At 41.1% G+C, this 19,120-nt stretch overlaps 1 protein-coding gene across 1 annotated transcript in view; it reads left to right on the top strand.

Annotated features, from left to right (window-relative positions):
• Positions 1-19,120, top strand: part of spata20 (spermatogenesis associated 20) — a 55,859-nt gene that overhangs the window by 2,540 nt on the left and 34,199 nt on the right. Inside the window, exons 7-13 of the mRNA XM_005721844.1 lie at positions 7-137; positions 1,239-1,343; positions 2,420-2,494; positions 3,854-4,066; positions 4,269-4,461; positions 9,430-9,598; positions 15,946-16,154. Of these exons, the coding sequence (XP_005721901.1) occupies positions 7-137; positions 1,239-1,343; positions 2,420-2,494; positions 3,854-4,066; positions 4,269-4,461; positions 9,430-9,598; positions 15,946-16,154 (1,095 nt within the window). The remainder of the gene's footprint in view (positions 1-6; positions 138-1,238; positions 1,344-2,419; positions 2,495-3,853; positions 4,067-4,268; positions 4,462-9,429; positions 9,599-15,945; positions 16,155-19,120) is intronic.

Below are 19,120 nucleotides of genomic sequence, written 5' to 3'. Positions count from 1 at the left end.
CTGTAGTGAATCTGATGTTCCTCATGTCCTATTGGACTGTGAATCGCTCCACATCGGAAGGGGTCGAGGCTCTCCAGATGGCCTTGCACACGCTTCGCATGATGGCACTGGGAGGCATCCATGACCACATTGCACAGGTATAAACAAACCAAACTAGTGTTGTAATTCAGGGTTTTTCTTTCTTGTTGTTGTTTTTTTTTGTAACAGGATTATGAATGGCAAAGTATTGTAAAAAAATATGAATAAATATTAAACACAGAAAAACAAAATTCAAACCACCAGGTTAAGTGGTAAAGATTCATGAAAAATAGGGAGTAAATTAACTGTCAGAAAAATTTATAAATTAACCCTAAATTCTGGCTGACAGGGCAGATGCTTTTAGTTCAGCTGATGCTCAGCTGATACAGTTTGTGACACTGGCAGCTGTCATGTAGCTTGTCCCCACTGTTTCTGCTGACTCTGCATGCTGCTTTGCAACCCAACTCTACCCTGGCTCAACCTTTTTCTAGCATAATTAATGCCACATCCAATGTCCTTGAGGCCTGCTCTGTTCTGTGAGGTCTGCAGCATAACGTACTATATACAAGTATCCATAACATAAAATATTAGAAGCCTCTCATGAAAAACATCCACAGGTCTCTTTCAATCCATTCCATTTTATGATCATTTTAAATTCACTAGTAGAAACTGGCATGTTTAAGTTTAGGTGTGTTTTAATAAAACGCTGTTTTTCCCACATCTGTCAGAACTCATCAAAAAAGCAAAGTCTTAAAAGGGCATTTGTGCTCGAACAGACAAGGATACCAAGACAACCTGGAAGTTTACCCAGAAAACCAAAATATGTTAGTGCTATTTTGTGCATGTGGTCAGTGATGCCCAACCCATCAAATCATACAGAATGCAGTGGCGAGTCATAGAGATGCATGACAGACTGAATCAAAACTGTAGAGGAAAGCTCTTAAAAAGGGCATTTTGTACGGTTAGGACATTTTATTCATCAAGTAACAAGAAAATTAAATAAAAAGTTGTCAGAATGTTGTCAGAAGTGGTGCTTCTCTAATGTGCAAGCCTGGTTTGTTCATGTCAGACACAAAAACACACAGATGTACTCTTGGTCTCTTTAATATAATCGTGTTTTTAGTTCAAGTCAGATATACTTATGTTGTAGTACTGATAGGTTCAACTAATTTTAGTGAGTAAAATTAAGCAGCCTCCCTCTTTATGTCTCTTTATCTCAGGGTTTTCATCGTTACTCCACAGACTCCTCCTGGCATGTTCCTCACTTTGAGAAGATGTTGTACGACCAGGCTCAGCTGGCTGTTGCCTACATAACAGCTTCCCAGGTGTGTGCAATTGTCTCTGTGTGGCTGTTTGTGTATCTGACAGTGTAATTAGCTCTGATCTTTCTCTCTTGTCTGCATAATTAATGCTACCCCCCAACCTAAAATCTCCAGCATAAGAGATGGCAAACATTTACTTTGTTTCAGAGTCAAATCAAACACTCACAGTGACAACACATGTGCTGTTATTGTGAGGCTTATTGTTTGGGCAATGACCTACCAGAACATATTCTGTAATTTTACACATTTATTTCTTACAGTTTGAGCCCAAAGAGTTGTGATAACAGATTTCTTTCATCATCATCATCATTTATTTATTTATATAGCACTTTAAAAACACACCTGGTAGACCAAAGTGCTGTACAATACTAATATGCACATAGTAATAAAACCAGACATAGCAAAAAAAAAAAATTAATTAATTAATTAATGCGGCAAATGCGCCATCTCTCACTTTATGACATCTGGGATAGGGTCAGGCGCCCTGTGACCCAGAATTGAATAAGAAATGGATGAATTTCTTAAACTACGCAGTAATTTTGATGATCACTATCAAGGGCAGCAGTGATTAAACATCTAGTCATCTCAAGTGGTTTCACACATTGCTAATATAGTACAGTAAAAAAAGTATTGTAGATGTAATGCTGGAATTTTTTTTGTCTGTATCAACATAGGTCCTAAAAATCCAGGAGTGGTCAGACTGTACTTTGTAACTTTCATTTTATTTATTTAGCCCTCAGTCAAAATGACTGTACTCTACTGTTTTTAGTACATCACTTCAAACACTTGACAGTGTTTTTCACTGCAGTGGGCAGCACTGAGTTATGATGCAGCAAACAACTTAAGAATCTGAATGCCATCGTTTTCAGTTTTCCCGTGAGTGCTTGCTGGGCTGGCCTGCTTTTAAGTCAGAGACTGAAAAACAAACCCTAATTAGGACACAAACATACAAACTCAAACAAATAGAACTCTCATTGCATACTGCACAGACCACTCCACGTGACAGTACCTGTGAGGTCATGTTAAGGTTAAATCATGTTGCTTTGGGAGGTGACTTGTGTGCGTTTCTGTTTTTCCAGGTTTCAGGTGAGCAGTTTTTTGCAGAAGTGGCTAAGGATGTACTGCTTTACGTCTCCAGAGACCTGAGCGACAAGGTGAGTCTGCCATTTCTGTGTGCACAACTGCTGTGTTGTTTTTGTGGTAATGGGAACTCTTCACCATCATTGTGATGGTTTTGTAAATCAGCAAATAAAGAAACTATTTCACAAGAAATAGTTTCTTTTGGCTGCTTCTTTGGCACGAAGGGTCATCACAGCAGGTAACTTTAAAGGTTTAGTTTGGCAGAGCTTTTATACCGGATGTCCTTCCTGATATAACCCCAAAGAGGATTTATGTTTCCAGCTGAGCAAATGTGTAAACCCCTACACTGTGGAGCTAAGGGAGATATTTATGATACTAACCGTGTTTATCTTTCTACAGTCCCAAAAAACTCTTTGGGGATTTTCTTACCTGCATGATTGAGCATGTGTCAAGACATCTTTCACAGACTTGGAGAATCAATGCACAGGCATATTAAAGCCAACACTGTATTAAGTTCCTTTCTATGGATTCTTTTTGTTCATGCATCCTCAAGGTCACGAGGTGGGACCCCGTTGATGAATAGCCTCTTAAACTCTTGCTTCTCGTCTAAGGGTCAAGCCTTTTCCCCCCCCTTTTGTTAAATGAGGCGACAGAAGTGAATTGGGCACACAATTAAAACCAGACTTGTTGCAATAATAATATTCCCTAAGATTTATTATGCAATTACAGGCTAATGAATTGGTGCTGCAAAGATCATTTTCTACAGACTTCATGCTGCTTTTTTGTAATACAGTGGGTGGGATCTTCCCACAGTGAGGGAGACTCCGTGATTGTCCTCAGGCTAAATTACTGGAGTACTTTTTTACTTCAGCTGGTTTCCTGTGAGCTGTGTGGGTCCCAGTGATCTTCAGTCTCTGTATTTCCTTCTTAACTACCTGAAGCTTGATTTATCTTGCATCATAGGGGTTGAAATTAATTGAGAGTCATTATGTGTTTTTTACAGTAGATCTATTAAATCCCTGTTAAACTTTGTGGTTGGCAAATCTCTGTGTTTCCCAACCACATTAATAGGCCAGTTATGATCTTAAAAAAGTGCAGTAGCAGTGCAGTGTTTAAGTCTTCATTTTAGGAAAAGGATGCTAAACCGTCCTGCTTTTCCTCCAACCAACTGCCGCGGTTTTAGGTTTTCATGTGTTTTTACTTTCCGAAGCTTTCCGAATTAATGCGTTTGTGAAATTTCAGTGTCTAAAATAATTTTTTCATGTTCTCAGATCGTTTTTTTTCATCATCATGTCACAGCAACAGAAAGAGTGTCGTGAATACTGTTGCATGTTTCTCAACTGATCTACAACAGTGCATTTTGTCTCTCGTCCTTAAAAAGCACCTCTCCCTCCTCCTGCCCTCTCTGTGTGTTTGTGCGTTCTCTGAAACAGTCTGGGGGCTTCTACAGTGCAGAGGATGCAGACTCTGTCCCGGCTTCGGGGGGACCAGAAAAGCGAGAGGGGGCTTTCTGCGTGTGGACAGCCTCTGAAGTTCGGGAGCTCTTACCAGACGTGGTGGAGGGCACCGCTGGTAATGCTACGCTGGCTGACATCTTTATGCATCACTATGGGGTCAAAGAGCAAGGCAATGTTGCTCCAGAACAGGTACTTTTGTTCTAGTTGTGTTGGTCTTGCTCAATGAATGAAAGTGAATATGCACAGAATAATAATGGTTTATTATATTTCAGTCACAGAGGACTTTAAGGTGACTTGATAGTGTCAGTAACCATTAACATGAAAAATGCTGCAGTCAGTGTGGATCAGTATGTGTGAACACCCTCTTATTCCCTGTACTGTGTGTTGCCAGGACCCCCACGGGGAGCTGCAGGGCCAGAATGTGCTGATCGTGCGTTATTCAGTCGAGTTAACAGCTGCTCGCTTTGGCATCACTGTCGAGAAAGTCAATGAGCTCCTGGCCTCCGCCAGAGCCAAAATGGCCGTAGTGAGAAAGAGTCGGCCACGCCCTCATCTGGACACAAAGATGTTGGCCTCCTGGAATGGTAAAGTTTACACTACAGCATTGAAATGGTCACTTCCAGTCATTCAAATGGCTCTTAGGCTCAGCATCATTGATTTTTCTGTTTAATAGATGAGTAATCGTAATAAGTGGCAGCAGTAATAGGGTTTGATGATATGAACAAAAACATTTGAGGGTGAATGGTGCAGCTTTATATATATTAAGGCCACTGAATGTTAAAAATTTATGCTAATTTATAGGGAACAAAAGACCACTAAAAACACACGTTCTCTTTAGTCAAGGAACTATATCGCTTTACTTTTCAGGTTTAGGTAAGGAAGAAATTCACATTTTCCATTTTCTGGAATCAATAACTCATGAGGAGCGTTTTTAGAACTCCAACAGCACCTTTTTCAATCATTTTATTCAGGCAGTCAACAGACCACAAGTTCTTTTTTATTAAAACGAGGCAGACCTGGAGCAATAATACACATTAATAAGTCATATGTAGCTGACTGTGAGAGGAATGTGCTGCGACCGTCTACAGAGTGCAACACTCAGCTGTGTTAGCTTTGCACTCATACAGTGAAGTGTCGCTGAAATCACTTTATCCTTTTTGGGCACACTACAAGTCTTTGTTTGTGAAAACCTGTTCCTGTTTTTTTTTTAATCAATTCAATTATATTTATATAGAATAGAATAGCCTTTTATTGTTAATGTACACATACAACGAAATTGTGGGTGCTCCACACCAACTGTGCTGGAGCAAAATCTAAACTGTACACAGCAGGAATAAATAGCAAACAGGAGAAATATATACAATCAAGAGGGATTTATACAAAACAAGAGAAAGGCACACAATAGAGGACAAAATAGTTGCAAAGTGCTTGGATGTAGAGCAAAGAAAAGACTGCATGTGAGAATGGCCCAGGGGAAGAAGCTGTTTGTAAGTCTGGAGGTGCGGGAGGGCAGCGGGGCAGGAAATTGGTGGACGGGGTGCACCTGTGATAGATCTGGTTTTCCTGAGATGGGAGGAGCTGGTGATGGGCTCAAAGGGTGGCAGAGGGCAGCCAGTGATTTTTTTGAGGTGGTGTTAATTACCCTCTGTACAGCCTTCCTGATCTCTTTTGTGGCCCCTGGGTACTAAACAGCCAGGCAGCAGGAGAGCATGCTCTCCACTAAGGAGCAGTATATAGCTGTCAACTCAAAACAGTCCCCTGAAGGATCTTTATATTGTAAAGTAAAGAAGCTACGAATAATAGAGAATAAAGCAAGAATCAGACGACCCTCTGCGAACAAGCACTTTGGTGACAGTGGGAAGGAAAAACTCAATTTTAAGCAGAAGAAACCTCTGGCAAAACCAGGGTCAGTGAAGGGCGGCCATCTGCTGTGACTGGCTGGGAGTAGGGGAGGAAGATGGGACAAAAGGCAGACTGAAAGTGAGCCACAGATTAGTAATAACTAATGATTAAATGCAGAGCATTATTGGAGCACTATGAGCTCTGTAAGATAAGATGAGAAATAATTAGAAAGTCATTTAGTAACTTCCTGTTCTCATAAATTTGGTCATTTTTTGGACGATAGAAAATTTACTCCCTTCTCAGCCCCCCTCTTTAGTCCTTTAATCTTTCTTTTTTTTGTACCTTAAATGGACCAAACACTCCTAGAGTGGTGATACCCAATACATATGTCTGCATTTTGTACAAAACCAAATTTGAGATATCAGAAGTAATTTTGCCTGTTTAGCTGGGGATAGATAATTTTATCTGAAGTAAGGCTGGCTGAGGTTGTGATTAGGGCTGAACGATTATGGAAAATAATCTAATTGCGATTTTTTGCCCCAATATTGTGATTGCGATGCGATTATTTTTTAAGGTCTTTGTCTTCTGTATTATTAAACAAAGACAAGCAATACATCATATAGTATGGCCAATACTATATTACATTAATTTTAAACTGTTCTTTCCTGGAAGACAGACCTCTGTTATGATGACATGAGGTGATGCATGAATTGATGACTGACATTTTTATTTAACTTCTTCAATCACAACAGTATATTTGAACATACACAATAGTTTATTTTTAGCTTACAAACATCTGAGCATAAAGTGCTGACAAGGAACCCTGGTGTAAACATTAAAATGAAAGTCAGTACAATGTGCAGATTGCAGAAATATACATAAAAAAAATCAGTGGCTTTACCACACTCAGTTTTTCGACATCTGTGAACTACTAGACAGTCATTCAATTAAAAAATAATATTAAATAAATAAAACTAATAAATAAAAAATACACACATCTTACTGATCTCTGCAGTCAGTAACATTACACATAAAGTGCAAACATAATAGCAATTGTATAAACACACACACAAACACGCCTTTAAAATTTAAAGGCGTGAAATTGGACGGTCTAGTTCTGATTAGCGTCACCGCTGTCTCGGTGGAGTTTAATAAACTCGGCCGTCTGCTTCTTGCTATCTAAAATATAACCAGACACTGGTGTAAATTCTCGACTGTCTCATACTTCTGTTTAATAAGTTTTCTGTTTGACGTTTAGTCAGCTGTGTGAAAACCAAGGAGGAACCCACCCGGGGGATTAATAAAGTTTTATTTTATCTAATCTAATAACTTTAATCTCAGCCAAACCGATTTACTCACGAACAAACAAAACACTGAAAAAAGCCCAACAATAACATTTTTAGGTTGTCTAAGTGACTTATATATTACGTTTAACCCGAGCAGCGAAACTCCGCGGTGATCTGAAAATGATGTGCCGGGAGTTGTGCCGTTCTCGGCCGCATCAGTAACCCTCGAGCTCCTGGCTAGCTGTCGAGCTGGTGGGTAGCAGACGCCTCTGAAAACGTCGAAGCACTTTTGCAAATATGGGATATCTTGATAAACCGAGCAGATATTTGATGTTTACACAGCTACTTTCTCGCCTGAAAATATGTTAAAAGTTTATTTTGTGACCCAGAAAGATTAGTATGAGTAATTTTAAAACTTAGTAGCGGCCGCCATTGCTGGAAACTGGAGTTTGGCTGGGCCGCGCTATGAATTCTGGGATATGGTAGTAATTTGGACAGCCTTCGGCGCGTCGCTGTGACGTAATCGGTCTACAAATGCGGCCTCAGGAGGATGCAGCCCATGAATTTGGACATGTTAAAAAAACAAAAAAAAAACATTTGGACATGTCCAGAGTATAATCGCAGCCTTTGCGGTTAGAAAATTGCACTTGATCATGTCGCGATATTATCGCAAATGCGATATATCGTTCAGCCCTAGTTGTGATCCACGGTCAGTTTGTTTTCTTCAGTAGATGCCAGTGACAGAAACTCAAACAGACAGCAAACAGCACAGAAACTATAGCCATGTACTGCTGAGGACACAGTCAGCGCCAACATGGATTTCAGCCACAAAAAGGGATCAATATCTGTTTAAGTGTACTTTATGTTTAGGACATTTCCAGGCTTTTACCTGAAGAGAAGGCGGTGCACTCAGTCAGACTCCATTGACAAAACCAGTAATTTTACCTCCCAAAACAGCAGTAAACACAGTTGTTTGTGTGCTCCTACCTTGATTGGTCAGTTAGTGTTGTGTGACTGGTGAGTTAGGGGCCTTTCATCTGAATTTCATCTGTCCCACAGAGTAACTGCCAACCTGCACTTTCTTTCTTAACACAAATCAACAAATGTCATCTGTTGTTACATACAAAGTTTAGCCATTAATTTAATATAAAGCTTCAAACTTAGAGTTACTATTTATTGTTGGACCTGCACTGTCTCCCTCCATGCTGCAGGAGAAAGTTGGACAGCGACCTTTAGGTAACAGTGCTAGAGTGCACCACTGGAAAAGCTGTGAACGTCAAACTATGTCACTATGAAGGACATGCACAAAAAACAATGTCAGTGACGTAGTAGTTCAAGCGTTTCACGATCGGTCACAGTTCTGAACTTATTGCCTCAAAATGACAAAAGTGATGTTGACCTTTGGGCACAGTTTGGGTTAAGACCAATAAGTTGATCACTGTGTGTAAGTCTGATTAAATTCTGACCATTAACACAGGAGGAGTCGCGGGTCTTGTAAATTGTGCACGGCTGTGGCATGAGCTCATCGATCCTTTGGCTGGATTAGCTAAGTATCGATAGACAGCTCAGCCTCGTAATCAGAGGCAGTGATCGGTCTGATCAGGGATTCAGGTTGCAGACATGATCAAAAGTGTAACACAGCGTGCCAGAAAGGAGAAGTTTTTCTGTGGGATGTTCCACAATGTGACCATTAATTCCACAACGGAAACAGACACCTTACATTATATTAGTTGATAGATTATGAGCACTTCTTCTTTTCTCAACAAGACAGTTTGATTCTGATTATGTCAAGTTAGCACAAGCAATTTTATCAGACTGTCATATATTTACAGTAAATACCGCTCATATTCACGAGCACGCCGTTTTTCTGCAGTGTCAAAGTGTGCGTAGATTATTACAGACACTTGTCATTTGGGATTAATGTGATGTCTCCTTAGCACTGTTTGTCCTGCACATTGTCTCAGATTCGATTAATTACAAGAGAGCACACATACACAAGTGCACCCACAAATTTGGCTCCCGGGGCTGACGTCTCAGACAGTGTGTGTTAGTGAGGTAATGAAGCTCGGCGATCCTGAGAACTTTCCAATTAGACGCAAGACTCTCTGTCTCCTCTCTAATGAAGAAACCTTGCCATTAATCACCTGTCCTCTGCTGCAAAACTTTGAAGGCGATGCTGTGCACTCACTAGGCTTTGATTTACTACATGAAAGACGGGTGGAGGGAAAGCGGGAGGAAGGATGGATGCAGATAGGGACAAGAGGAGGAACAGGGGGACTTCAAAGGAGAGAGGGGGGGATAACTAAATTGGAAGTGTGGCAGGGGCTACATGTTGATACCTAAGCAGTGAGTATGTCATTTTATTACTTGGTGACCTCAATACACTCACCCTCAACGACATCACCGTTACTTTCTCCCTGTTAGGCCTGATGCTGTCGGCCTACGCTCGCGTCGGAGCTGTGCTGGGAGACAAGGACTTGGTGGAGAGAGCAGTGAAGGCTGGGGGTTTCCTAAAGGAGCACCTGTGGGACGCTAAGCAGCAGACCATCCTTCGATCTTGTTACCGTGGAGACCAGATGGAGGTGCAACAGATGTAAGCGAGAGAAAGTTTTGATGGCTCAGTTTTTAAAAGCTTTAATTCAGCGATCATAGTCAGAATGAGAATCTGATGACAGCTGGTTGCTTGATGCTTTTGTTCACATACATGTCAGACTAGACCCACACAGTCCTGCAGTTTTTGAATATTTAACTGTGACTGAAAGCTCTCAGAGGATGTTTGTCCTAACCTTGATTTGGATTTTTGAGAGTCTCAGAATTTTATTCCTGATTCGATGCATCTGTAGTACAAAATTCTCTCAGAGACGCTGCATGTGTGCTTTTTTCCTGAAGTTTAGCGAGCCTCACGGGTAGGGCATAGAGTCATTGCAGGTGAGGCGGGAAGGTTATGGAGTGAAACCAAAATGAAATGAATATGATTTATGGAAAGTAAAGGTTTGCTGAACCCACTGCACTGAACAAGTTGTGCTAAATTGAGTCCTCCTCGGCCGAGAGAGTTGTTGAATGTTTTAGTTCTTATGAGAAAGCAGATGACCACAAAGGAAATACTTCTGTATTTGTCTGAGTTTCCTTCGCTTTCTTGAAGTGTTTGCTAGATTTATAAGGTCTGATCCAGTATTTGGGCCCACAAAAATGAAAAGCCTTAGCTGATTCTGGGTTTGGTTGATTTCTCCTTTAAAATATTCCTGTTGTTGTGCCTCTAGACTGTTTTGAGCATTTTGCTATTTTTAGGTTTTAGTGGACACTTGTGCCTTCATCTACTGGATCTTCTCCAGCAGTGATCCTTCAACTTGATTTTCATTTTTGGGTGGCAGACAGAGTTCTCAAGGTGGCCGAGTTGTAATCAACGCGTTGCCAGAAAAAGTTTGAGTTTGCTGGAACACATCAGAGTTCTGGTTGTTTCCGCTGGAAGTTCTCTCAGGGGCCTTTAGACGTCACATCATAACGTCAGGTTTCTAATCTCTCACTCTGTGGTCTAAAATCTCAGTCTTTCTACCTTCAGGCTGATGACTGTGTGGTCTTTGAAGACTGTCCTGTTAGAACTGGAGACCCAGGCCTAATTGCAAGGGATGATCCTCCACACCAGGATTTTTCCAGATGTTGATGATTGAGATGATATGAGGTTATAATCTTGAGCTTCTCGATGCCAAATGACAGACAGCTTTGTCCCTTTTGTACTGTGTGACATTGTTAAATAGGATGTGGAAAATGTTTTTTTTTTCCACTTTGTAGTAGAGGAGCGGTACGCAGTAGTTCTGTACTGAGATTGTTTGTTTATATGCAAACAGGAAACGGTTATATCTGGATAAATTAGGTTACTCTGAGAAATCAGAGAACATGTTCACATGCATTCTAGTAACCTGGTTATAGCAAAGCCACATTTACATGCTGCAGGTCAGTAATTAGTTTTTCTCTTTTAGTTTCTATCATTTTGTCTATCTGAGACAAGACTGGCCCTGTGTTAACTGGGTTAAAGACGCCTGTTGAATGACTCGTGATGAGTTTTTTTTCAGCCTACATAGCAACAGTACAAAATCTGTTTTGTCTTAGAATGACTGTTTTCTTTTACGGGGTGCCGTGTTTGATTTTTAACCTTTTACAGTTAAGCCTAACATGAAGTGGAAGATGGCACAGAGTTAAGCTAATACTGTTAAGCTTAAACTCTGGTTTTTGTGTTGAAATGGCCAAGATGACCAAATACAAACAGAATTTCTCATCAGTGTGACAAACACAGCGGAACGAACAGAGTCTCTTGTTGATTCTACACCATCACTCCAGGTGTCCCCGTTCTGTTGGCTAGCCCTATGTCCTAGTTACTATGAATGAGTGAGTATGCAGTATAGCCGAATCAGCAGAAAAATATGCCAGGAAGCCCACATCACAGCATGAAATGCATGCAATTTTAAACACGCATATAAACAGATAAACACCACGAGCCTCTGTCTTCCACAGCCTGTGTCTCATTCATAATGTTCCAATTCAAGATGGGGTCGGCACTGAGAGTGCTTACCAAAGCCCTTTTCTCAGGGCTGGTTTACTTTTTGTACATTGGTAAATCACTCTGTCACACCAGGCCAGGCACATATGGGCCGTGCGCTAATTTACCAGGAGGAATAGTAGGTGCTCGGGCTAACTGGGTTAATAGGCCGTGGTAATGTTGAGGAGCTGATCATAAAGAGTATCACCAAGGTCTTTAGGAACCAAAGGAAGGCATGACAATGGATCCAGTATAGCCATGGCAAGTGGGTCACTGGTGATGTTGACTCATTACTCAGGCTGCTGCTGTAGCCTCTTCAGCACTACACTTAGCAGAGATAACTTCTCAATTAGTTGTTTTTTTAAGATTTCTTTTTTGGCATTGTAGAATTATTAGACTGCAGTCTACTCTGTACTATCCAAAGTAGGAAGAAAGGGTGGGGCCAGATGAAATTGTGTGGGGAGAAATGGAGCCCAGACCCTTGTTGGGGCATATGTATTGCCTGGTCAACCAGCTGACCTATAGTGGAGCCCCCTAATTTATTTTATTTTGTTTTAGTTTAATGTTAGCCTTGCATCAGGCTCGCGGCCTGTCCAGGGTGTACTCTGCCCGTCGCACTATGGTAGCTGGGATAGGCTCCAAGCCCCACCCCCACCAATTTGATTTGATTTTTAATGATGTTAGTTTTAAAGATGGTTTGTTTTCATTCAATGACTGTTGCAGTTTAAATTAAATGTTATTTTCTTGTGCTAAAACGAATCTGGCTTTTTAAGCATGAGCCTGTCATTACTGTGTGGGTCTGTTTGCTTGTTTTTCCAAAGATCACAATAATATGTAGTAATGCAAATTCAAACTTTTTGAGCCAATAATCAAATGTGATTTTGACTGCACTCTAATAGTGTCATAAGCAGTTATTCTTTTTCCACCTCACTGCCGTTCAATTACAGTTTTATACACAATCCCACACACGCTGATGGGCTGGCGCATAAAGAGCAATTAGATGAGGGCATTCAAATTAATTTCAAGGGTCTGCAGAGTATCATAGGCTTCTGTTAGGGTTAGCTACATTGTTTTATTAATGACTCAGAAAGGGGAATCTCCTTCTGTGTGTTTTATTTTTGTCTCTCGTTTGTTCACAATTGTGTTTTTTCATATGTAATTGACTCCTCAAGCAGCACGTTCTGTGGGACGAGCAAACATATTAAATTAGACTCGAACATAAAGGTCAGTGCTGTTGTTAAAACGATGGGACCCGTTGCCTTTCTGTGACCCACATCACCCCAGTAAGTTCCTCCATCTAAGCTTTATTTAGTGGGAAGTGAGTGCCTGTGTATCTGGGAACCATGATGAAGCCATCATTCTAAAAGTGTCCCCCGCGGTGCTATGATACAGTAGACTGACAAGGTGTTTTATCTTTGCTCTCAGGGAAATGACTCATTTAACACGGGCTGTTGAAGGTGTGAATGAAAAGGCTGTCGAGTATTTCTGAAAGGCTTTTTACATTTTTGTGTTTGTGTGTTAGTGAGGTCGTCTTTAGCGCTCGTCTCTGGCTGTCATCCCTGTGGCTGGAGTCACCTCAGCCAGATGACATGTTGCTGTGTGACTGAAAAGGCTGTTGTCCTCTTTTGTTTTGTTTTTTAAACTAAGAAAACAAAAATGATTGAGAAGCTGGCTTAGTAATGTCTGTGTGTGAGTGTAGGGAAGGTTGAGATTGTGTTCTATTGAAATACAATATTTGATGTGTCTGGTGTTAAATGTAATTTAAAATGTTTTTTTTTGTTTTCAATTTAAAGACTTTGCACCAGCAGACACTCTGTGCCACTACTGCAGTAGTTTTCTAAATCACTGCATAGTGTGGGTGTTTCTAAAGACCCTGACTTCATGAGGCTCATGCAACAAAGATCTTAGGGAAAATAAACTTCTCATTATTATATATATATCTGCTTTATAAGCTCAGTACTGTGCAAAAGTATTAGTGTAAAATTTCTTTATATTTTGTAAGGAAAGTGGGAAATGAATGCAGCGATTTACTGAAACGTGCAAGCATAAATGGAAGTACAGAATATGAGGCAAAAAACGAGTTTTCACAGTTCTGTCAAGCAATAACTGGAATGACCAGATTTATTCTTTATCAATCTCAAGGGATATTTGTCCGGGCATCTTAAAGGACTTGTAACAGGGTTCGTACGGGTGCTTGAAATACTTGAAAATGCTTGAATTTTAATGTTGTCTTTTCAAGGTTTGAAAAGTGCTTGAATTTCAGATGTGGCGCTTAAAAGTGCTTGAAAGTGTAACTGTATTTTATTCACCACAAATAACTATCTGATTGAATAGTTTTCTTATCAGATAGAGAAATAATATGAGTCGCAAAATGTAAAAGTAAAATTTCCCCGCCTGGGCTGCCTTGCGTCTGTTTCAATGTGTGACCCCGCCCTTCCCTCGGACAGTCGGGGATGAGTGCGCTAACATACCTATAGGTTGCTGTTTTAACGAGTGTTTGATGGAAAACGACAATGGCGGAGTTTGTGCTCTCCAGTCGCGTGATAGGTGAGGCCTAGTAAATAATTTTCCAGTACGTGTACCCCATATGGAAAAGATATATAGATACAAACTTTATAAGATTTATGTCTTGTGTGAAACTTGTATGAAAAGTATACAAGAGTGAAAACAGGTATAAGATCCCTTAAAAATTATATAAATGAAACTTGTATGTTTTGGATACTTACTTACATCAAGTTGCTGGAAGGAATTGTTTATGTTTCAAACTCAAAAAACAACGGCCTCCTTGTTGACAAAAAAAGAAATCACATTCCTTTAATTATATAGAAAATATAAGAAAAATCATTTATTTGCTATGTGTAAACATAGATCAGGGCCTCCTCCTGGTGGGACATGCCTGGAAAACCTCACCCAGGAGGCGCTCAGGAGGCATCCTTGTCAGATGCCCGAACCACCTCAGCTGGCTCCTTCCAATGTGGAGGAGCAGCAGCTGTACTCTGAGCCCCTCGCGGATGGCTGAACTTCTCACCCTATCTCTAAGGGAGAGGCCAGCCACCCTTCGGAGGAAGCTCATTTCCGCCGCTTGTATCCGCGATCTCGTTCTTTCGGTCACTACCCACAGCTCGTGGCCATAGTTGAGGGTAGGGACGTAGCTCGACCAGCTGCATCACTGCGGCCGCAGCACCAATCCATCTGTCGATCTCCGGCTCCCTTCTCCCATCACTCGCGAACAAGACCCCGAGAACCTTGAACTCCTCCACTTGGGGCAGGAACTCATCCCCGACCCGGACTGGGCACTCCACCCTTTTCCAGCTGAGAACCATGGCCTCAGATTTTACAGAATAATCTATATGATAATTGTCATGTTACAGGGACTGAAACGAGTGAATAAAGTGGCCAAAGCCACTTCAGAAAGCCTCAGAACTTTTGCTTAAGGCCAATTTAAAAATAACAAGAAATTCTGGCTCCATGGAAACAAAAGAAAAGAGTGGGTGGGTCAGGACTTTTGCACAGTCCTATACTGAGTTGAGTTGGCTAGAACAAGTGCTTTTGCTCTGTGTATGAGTTGGCTCATGAATCAACCTTTTTTCTGGGGAAGAAAAGCTGCTCTCTGACTCCTCACCTCTCCATGACCTTAAAGTCATGCACTTTATCTTCTCCAAGTGCACCTCCTGTTTTTAGCCTCTTGACTGCCAGCCATCAGCCTCTCATGTCACAGCACTGTCTGGCCTCCTGTCACTGTCTGTCCCCATGCACTCACTCAGACGGGGTGCCGTCATAAGAATTGGAGGGGAAAAGTAGCACGTGGTGGAATAACCCTCGAATTTAGAAGCTGATTTGCAGCGACTCAGTAGCAACATTGTGAAGGACAAGTCTTGAACAATAAATCAGAATCAATTTCACTGACAGAGAATGATTTGTAAAATTGGAAGAAATTGGTAGGACAAAAGAACTCGTCTGAATGAAGTGGAGGAGGAAAAAGAGTTACTTCAAACGTCAGACATCTTATGTATGCAGTTGTGTGCCTATGCGAATGTCTTTGCCTTTACTATAGAAACACAGATGAATAATTACACATTGAGAAAAATGCTTCAGGAAGTGATTATACTCAGCTAACTATGTGTATTATAATGTAGTCGTGGATTGTCCCAAGTATCTCCTTCAGGCTCTTTGTAATGCCTTTGTAAGGCAGTCCCTCCACATTTCTTTAGCATCTGGCTGTTTGTCTTCCTCAGGCAGTATGAAAAAGTAAAGCATGGAATGGAGAAAAAAACAAAGCAAAACTAGTTCACTAAAAGTAACTCATGTCAACGCATCGATCAATAAATTCTTAATGAAAATTGTCCTGATTCCCACTCTCCTCTCCTGCTCCTCTGATTTTCACTTTCTCCCTCTGCGCTCTGCAGATCTCCGTCTATCTCTGGCTTCCTGGATGACTATGCCTTCATCATATGTGGTTTGCTGGACCTGTACGAGGCCACGCTACAAACAGAGTGGCTGCAGTGGGCTGAGGAGCTGCAGCTGAGGCAGGACGTGTTGTTCTGGGATGATCAGGGCGGAGGCTACTTCTGCAGTGATCCCACTGACAGCACAGTACTGCTGCAGCTGAAAGAGGGTGAGGGATCGATGCATTAGCTGCTTTTTTTTTTTTTTTTTACCATAGGAACATTTGAAGATGCTCAATGCACTTAACTTCAATAAGAACTACAATATCTTACCCCCAGCAAAGTCCCTGCTCAGGGGGGTTGGCACATTCTGGAAGTTTAGGGATGTGTGAGTGGTGACTGCTTTTTGTTAGGATAACTTACTTTTTATAAAGATAACATTTAAATCTGGCCCAAGCACAGCTTTTGATTGCTCTGTTTGAGCAAGACAAGAGAGGCTTACACAGCTGGAACGTCTGGTTTGCCATGTTTTTAGAAAGTCTTGTCAGAATAGCTGTTTCTACATCAGTGAACTAATTTGCCTAATCTCTGAGGTTCTTCAGACTGAAGTGGAATCACATATAAACAACAGTGTAAAGGAACCTTTTCTTTCTTTGAAGTTTCAGGGACAGAATAGGTACCTGGAGTGGAAATGTAGGTGCTGATAGATTGGTAGATCATCTCAGTATGGGTGTTGAGGCAAACATGATTTCTTTCTTATAAAATGAAAATAAACTACTTAGATATCTGAAATCTCTGTTATCTTACCTGTGTCTACAATATTAGTAGTGAATTTAAATACATAACTCTGGAAGACATTACCATCATGTCAGAGCATGATGGTAATGTCGCCTGTGGCAATTAGGAATCCGCAAGGAGTGTGATTGGATTACAGTGTCATAGAGCGGACAATTTGAGTGATTGTACTCTGAGCTATAGTGATTCATACGTCTTTTGTTTCTAAAATATGAAAGCCAACAAAAACATCACAGTTTGTATTTAGCATTTTTTGTGACTCATACTGAATAACTAGCTTCTTCTGTTTAAAAACTTGCTAGTGTTTTTGAATGTTGTATTTTAACCCTCTAGAAATCTAACTGCTCTGTAAAGTTTCAACATACACTACATATAAGAGATATAATGTAGCTACCTTAATGATCACACACACACACACACACACACACACACACACGCACACCGATCTATAACCACTATATGAACCCTATAGTCAGCTCCTCTGACTTTAAGTCCTATGGATAATATACAGTTTATACAAAGAGGCAAATTAGCCATGGAGTCAAAAGTGTGTTAAATGGAAGTCTGTGGTCTTGAATAGCTTTAAGTGGGTCTTCAAGGAACAACAGTTTTGATGTTAGACCTGAAGATTTGCCCAGATTAGTAACTGAAAGGAGCACGAGTGCTCGAATGCAGTGATTGTGTTGTTAGATGAGCACAGAGGTGATCAGGAAAAGTCTTTAACGTCCATTCTCCTGGGCTCACAAATGTCTAGGGATGGGTATCGTTTAGGTTTTATCCGATACCGGTGCCAAATCGGTACTTTTGAAACGGTGCCGGTGCTCAAACGGTGCTCAAACCGGTGCTTAAAGAATGGAGAACACAGAATTGGTCCAAAAACCTCTCATGTTCAGCTGTTTTTTGTAAAAATATAACAATGTTAGCCTTTTCTGCAGCTATGGGGCATATATGGTATCACTCTTGGCTGGAAGCAGTGCTTAAACAATGGAAAAAACACAAACTTTGTCCTAAGCCTCTCATGTTTAACTGTTTTCCACTTTTTCTTTGGTCATTTTAGCCTTTTTAGCCAGGGTGAAGGGAGTATCTGCCATCAAACAAGAGGACAGCCGCATGTAGCTATGATGATGTTTGCTAGTTCACCTTACATGCATTAATGTAATAACGTGGTTAGCCTACTCAACGTAAATTAGCTACTCACGCAGAGAAGAACGGCTGCTGCCACCATCATCCGTCATCATTTCTGCTACACTGGCAGGGCTAGGGGCCAGGACTCTCCTCTTCGTGTTTTTGGGGGATGTTGCATAACAGGCAACCTACTCGCAGTAGATGTGCTCGGTGTGAGGTCTCGCAGCAAGCTATCAAATACGGCGCTATGCATCGCCAGGTGTTTCATCGGATTTGAGGTGTTACCTCCTTTGACAGTATCACAGTATCAGCTTAAAGCACTTGTTGCAGGCTGCTGAGTTTGCATATTTTGCTGTGAAGTACAGCCAGACTTTTAACCGCTTCGCCTTGGACATTTTTAATCTGCAGCTCTGCTTTAACAGAACGTACGTACGTACCTGGCCCCGCCTACTATCCTCGGAAACGTAAAATGATTGGCTAGAATCTAAAGTGTATCACAGCTCAGGAAAAAAAAGCACCGAAATAAAGCACCAAAATGTGCGCTGCTTTTCGGTCTGGTTACTACCGTTTATGTCAGAACCGGACACCGGTACCCATCCCTACAAATGTCTGTAGAAAACTTAGGGTAACTTTGTTAAGCAGTCATGTAATGTTTTTTTTTAAGCTTCCAGCTGCTCCTGTCAAGCAGTAGAAAAATAAGTCAAGTGATTAACAAACTGAGAAGGGTTCAAGCTTTGGATACACATGGAGTCAAATGTGACATCAGAAAATGATGCCAGTCGACTAAGCAACAGGCCGAAAGTGCTACAGGCATGTACACACATCTGCTGTAATATTGGAAGTTCTGTTGAGCTGTTAGAACATAAATAACAAACTGGTGCTGCTACTGTGGGGCATGTGGCAAGTCTAAAGTTTAAAGATGCAGGTTTGATTGACAAACAGGTGAAAGATTAATAGCACTACTGCAGAATACCGCTGCGGCTCAGGCAAAGTGTGAGGATGTAGCTCAGAGAGATGAATAAATACTAAGTTTGAGATGTGTCTGCAGAATTGGAAATTGGCAGAAGTTGACCAAACTGAGTTAAACAAACAGAGGAGGCATGAATGGATGCTGAGTTACTGGATGAGCGTAATCATTAATTGCTCATCTTTTCATGTACCGTCCATCTCTTTCTCGCCTGCGTATATCTTCCACCTTATTGATCGATTTGGATCTTAACACGATGGAAGCCTCGTCTGTAATATCTCTGTCAGTCTCCCTCTATTGCTACACTTT

This window comes from Pundamilia nyererei, unplaced genomic scaffold, assembly GCF_000239375.1.
Source record: "Pundamilia nyererei isolate P.nyererei 1_Seehausen unplaced genomic scaffold, PunNye1.0 scaffold00005, whole genome shotgun sequence".
Taxonomy (NCBI): domain Eukaryota; kingdom Metazoa; phylum Chordata; class Actinopteri; order Cichliformes; family Cichlidae; genus Pundamilia; species Pundamilia nyererei.
This window is presented reverse-complemented; position numbering and strand designations above follow the sequence as displayed.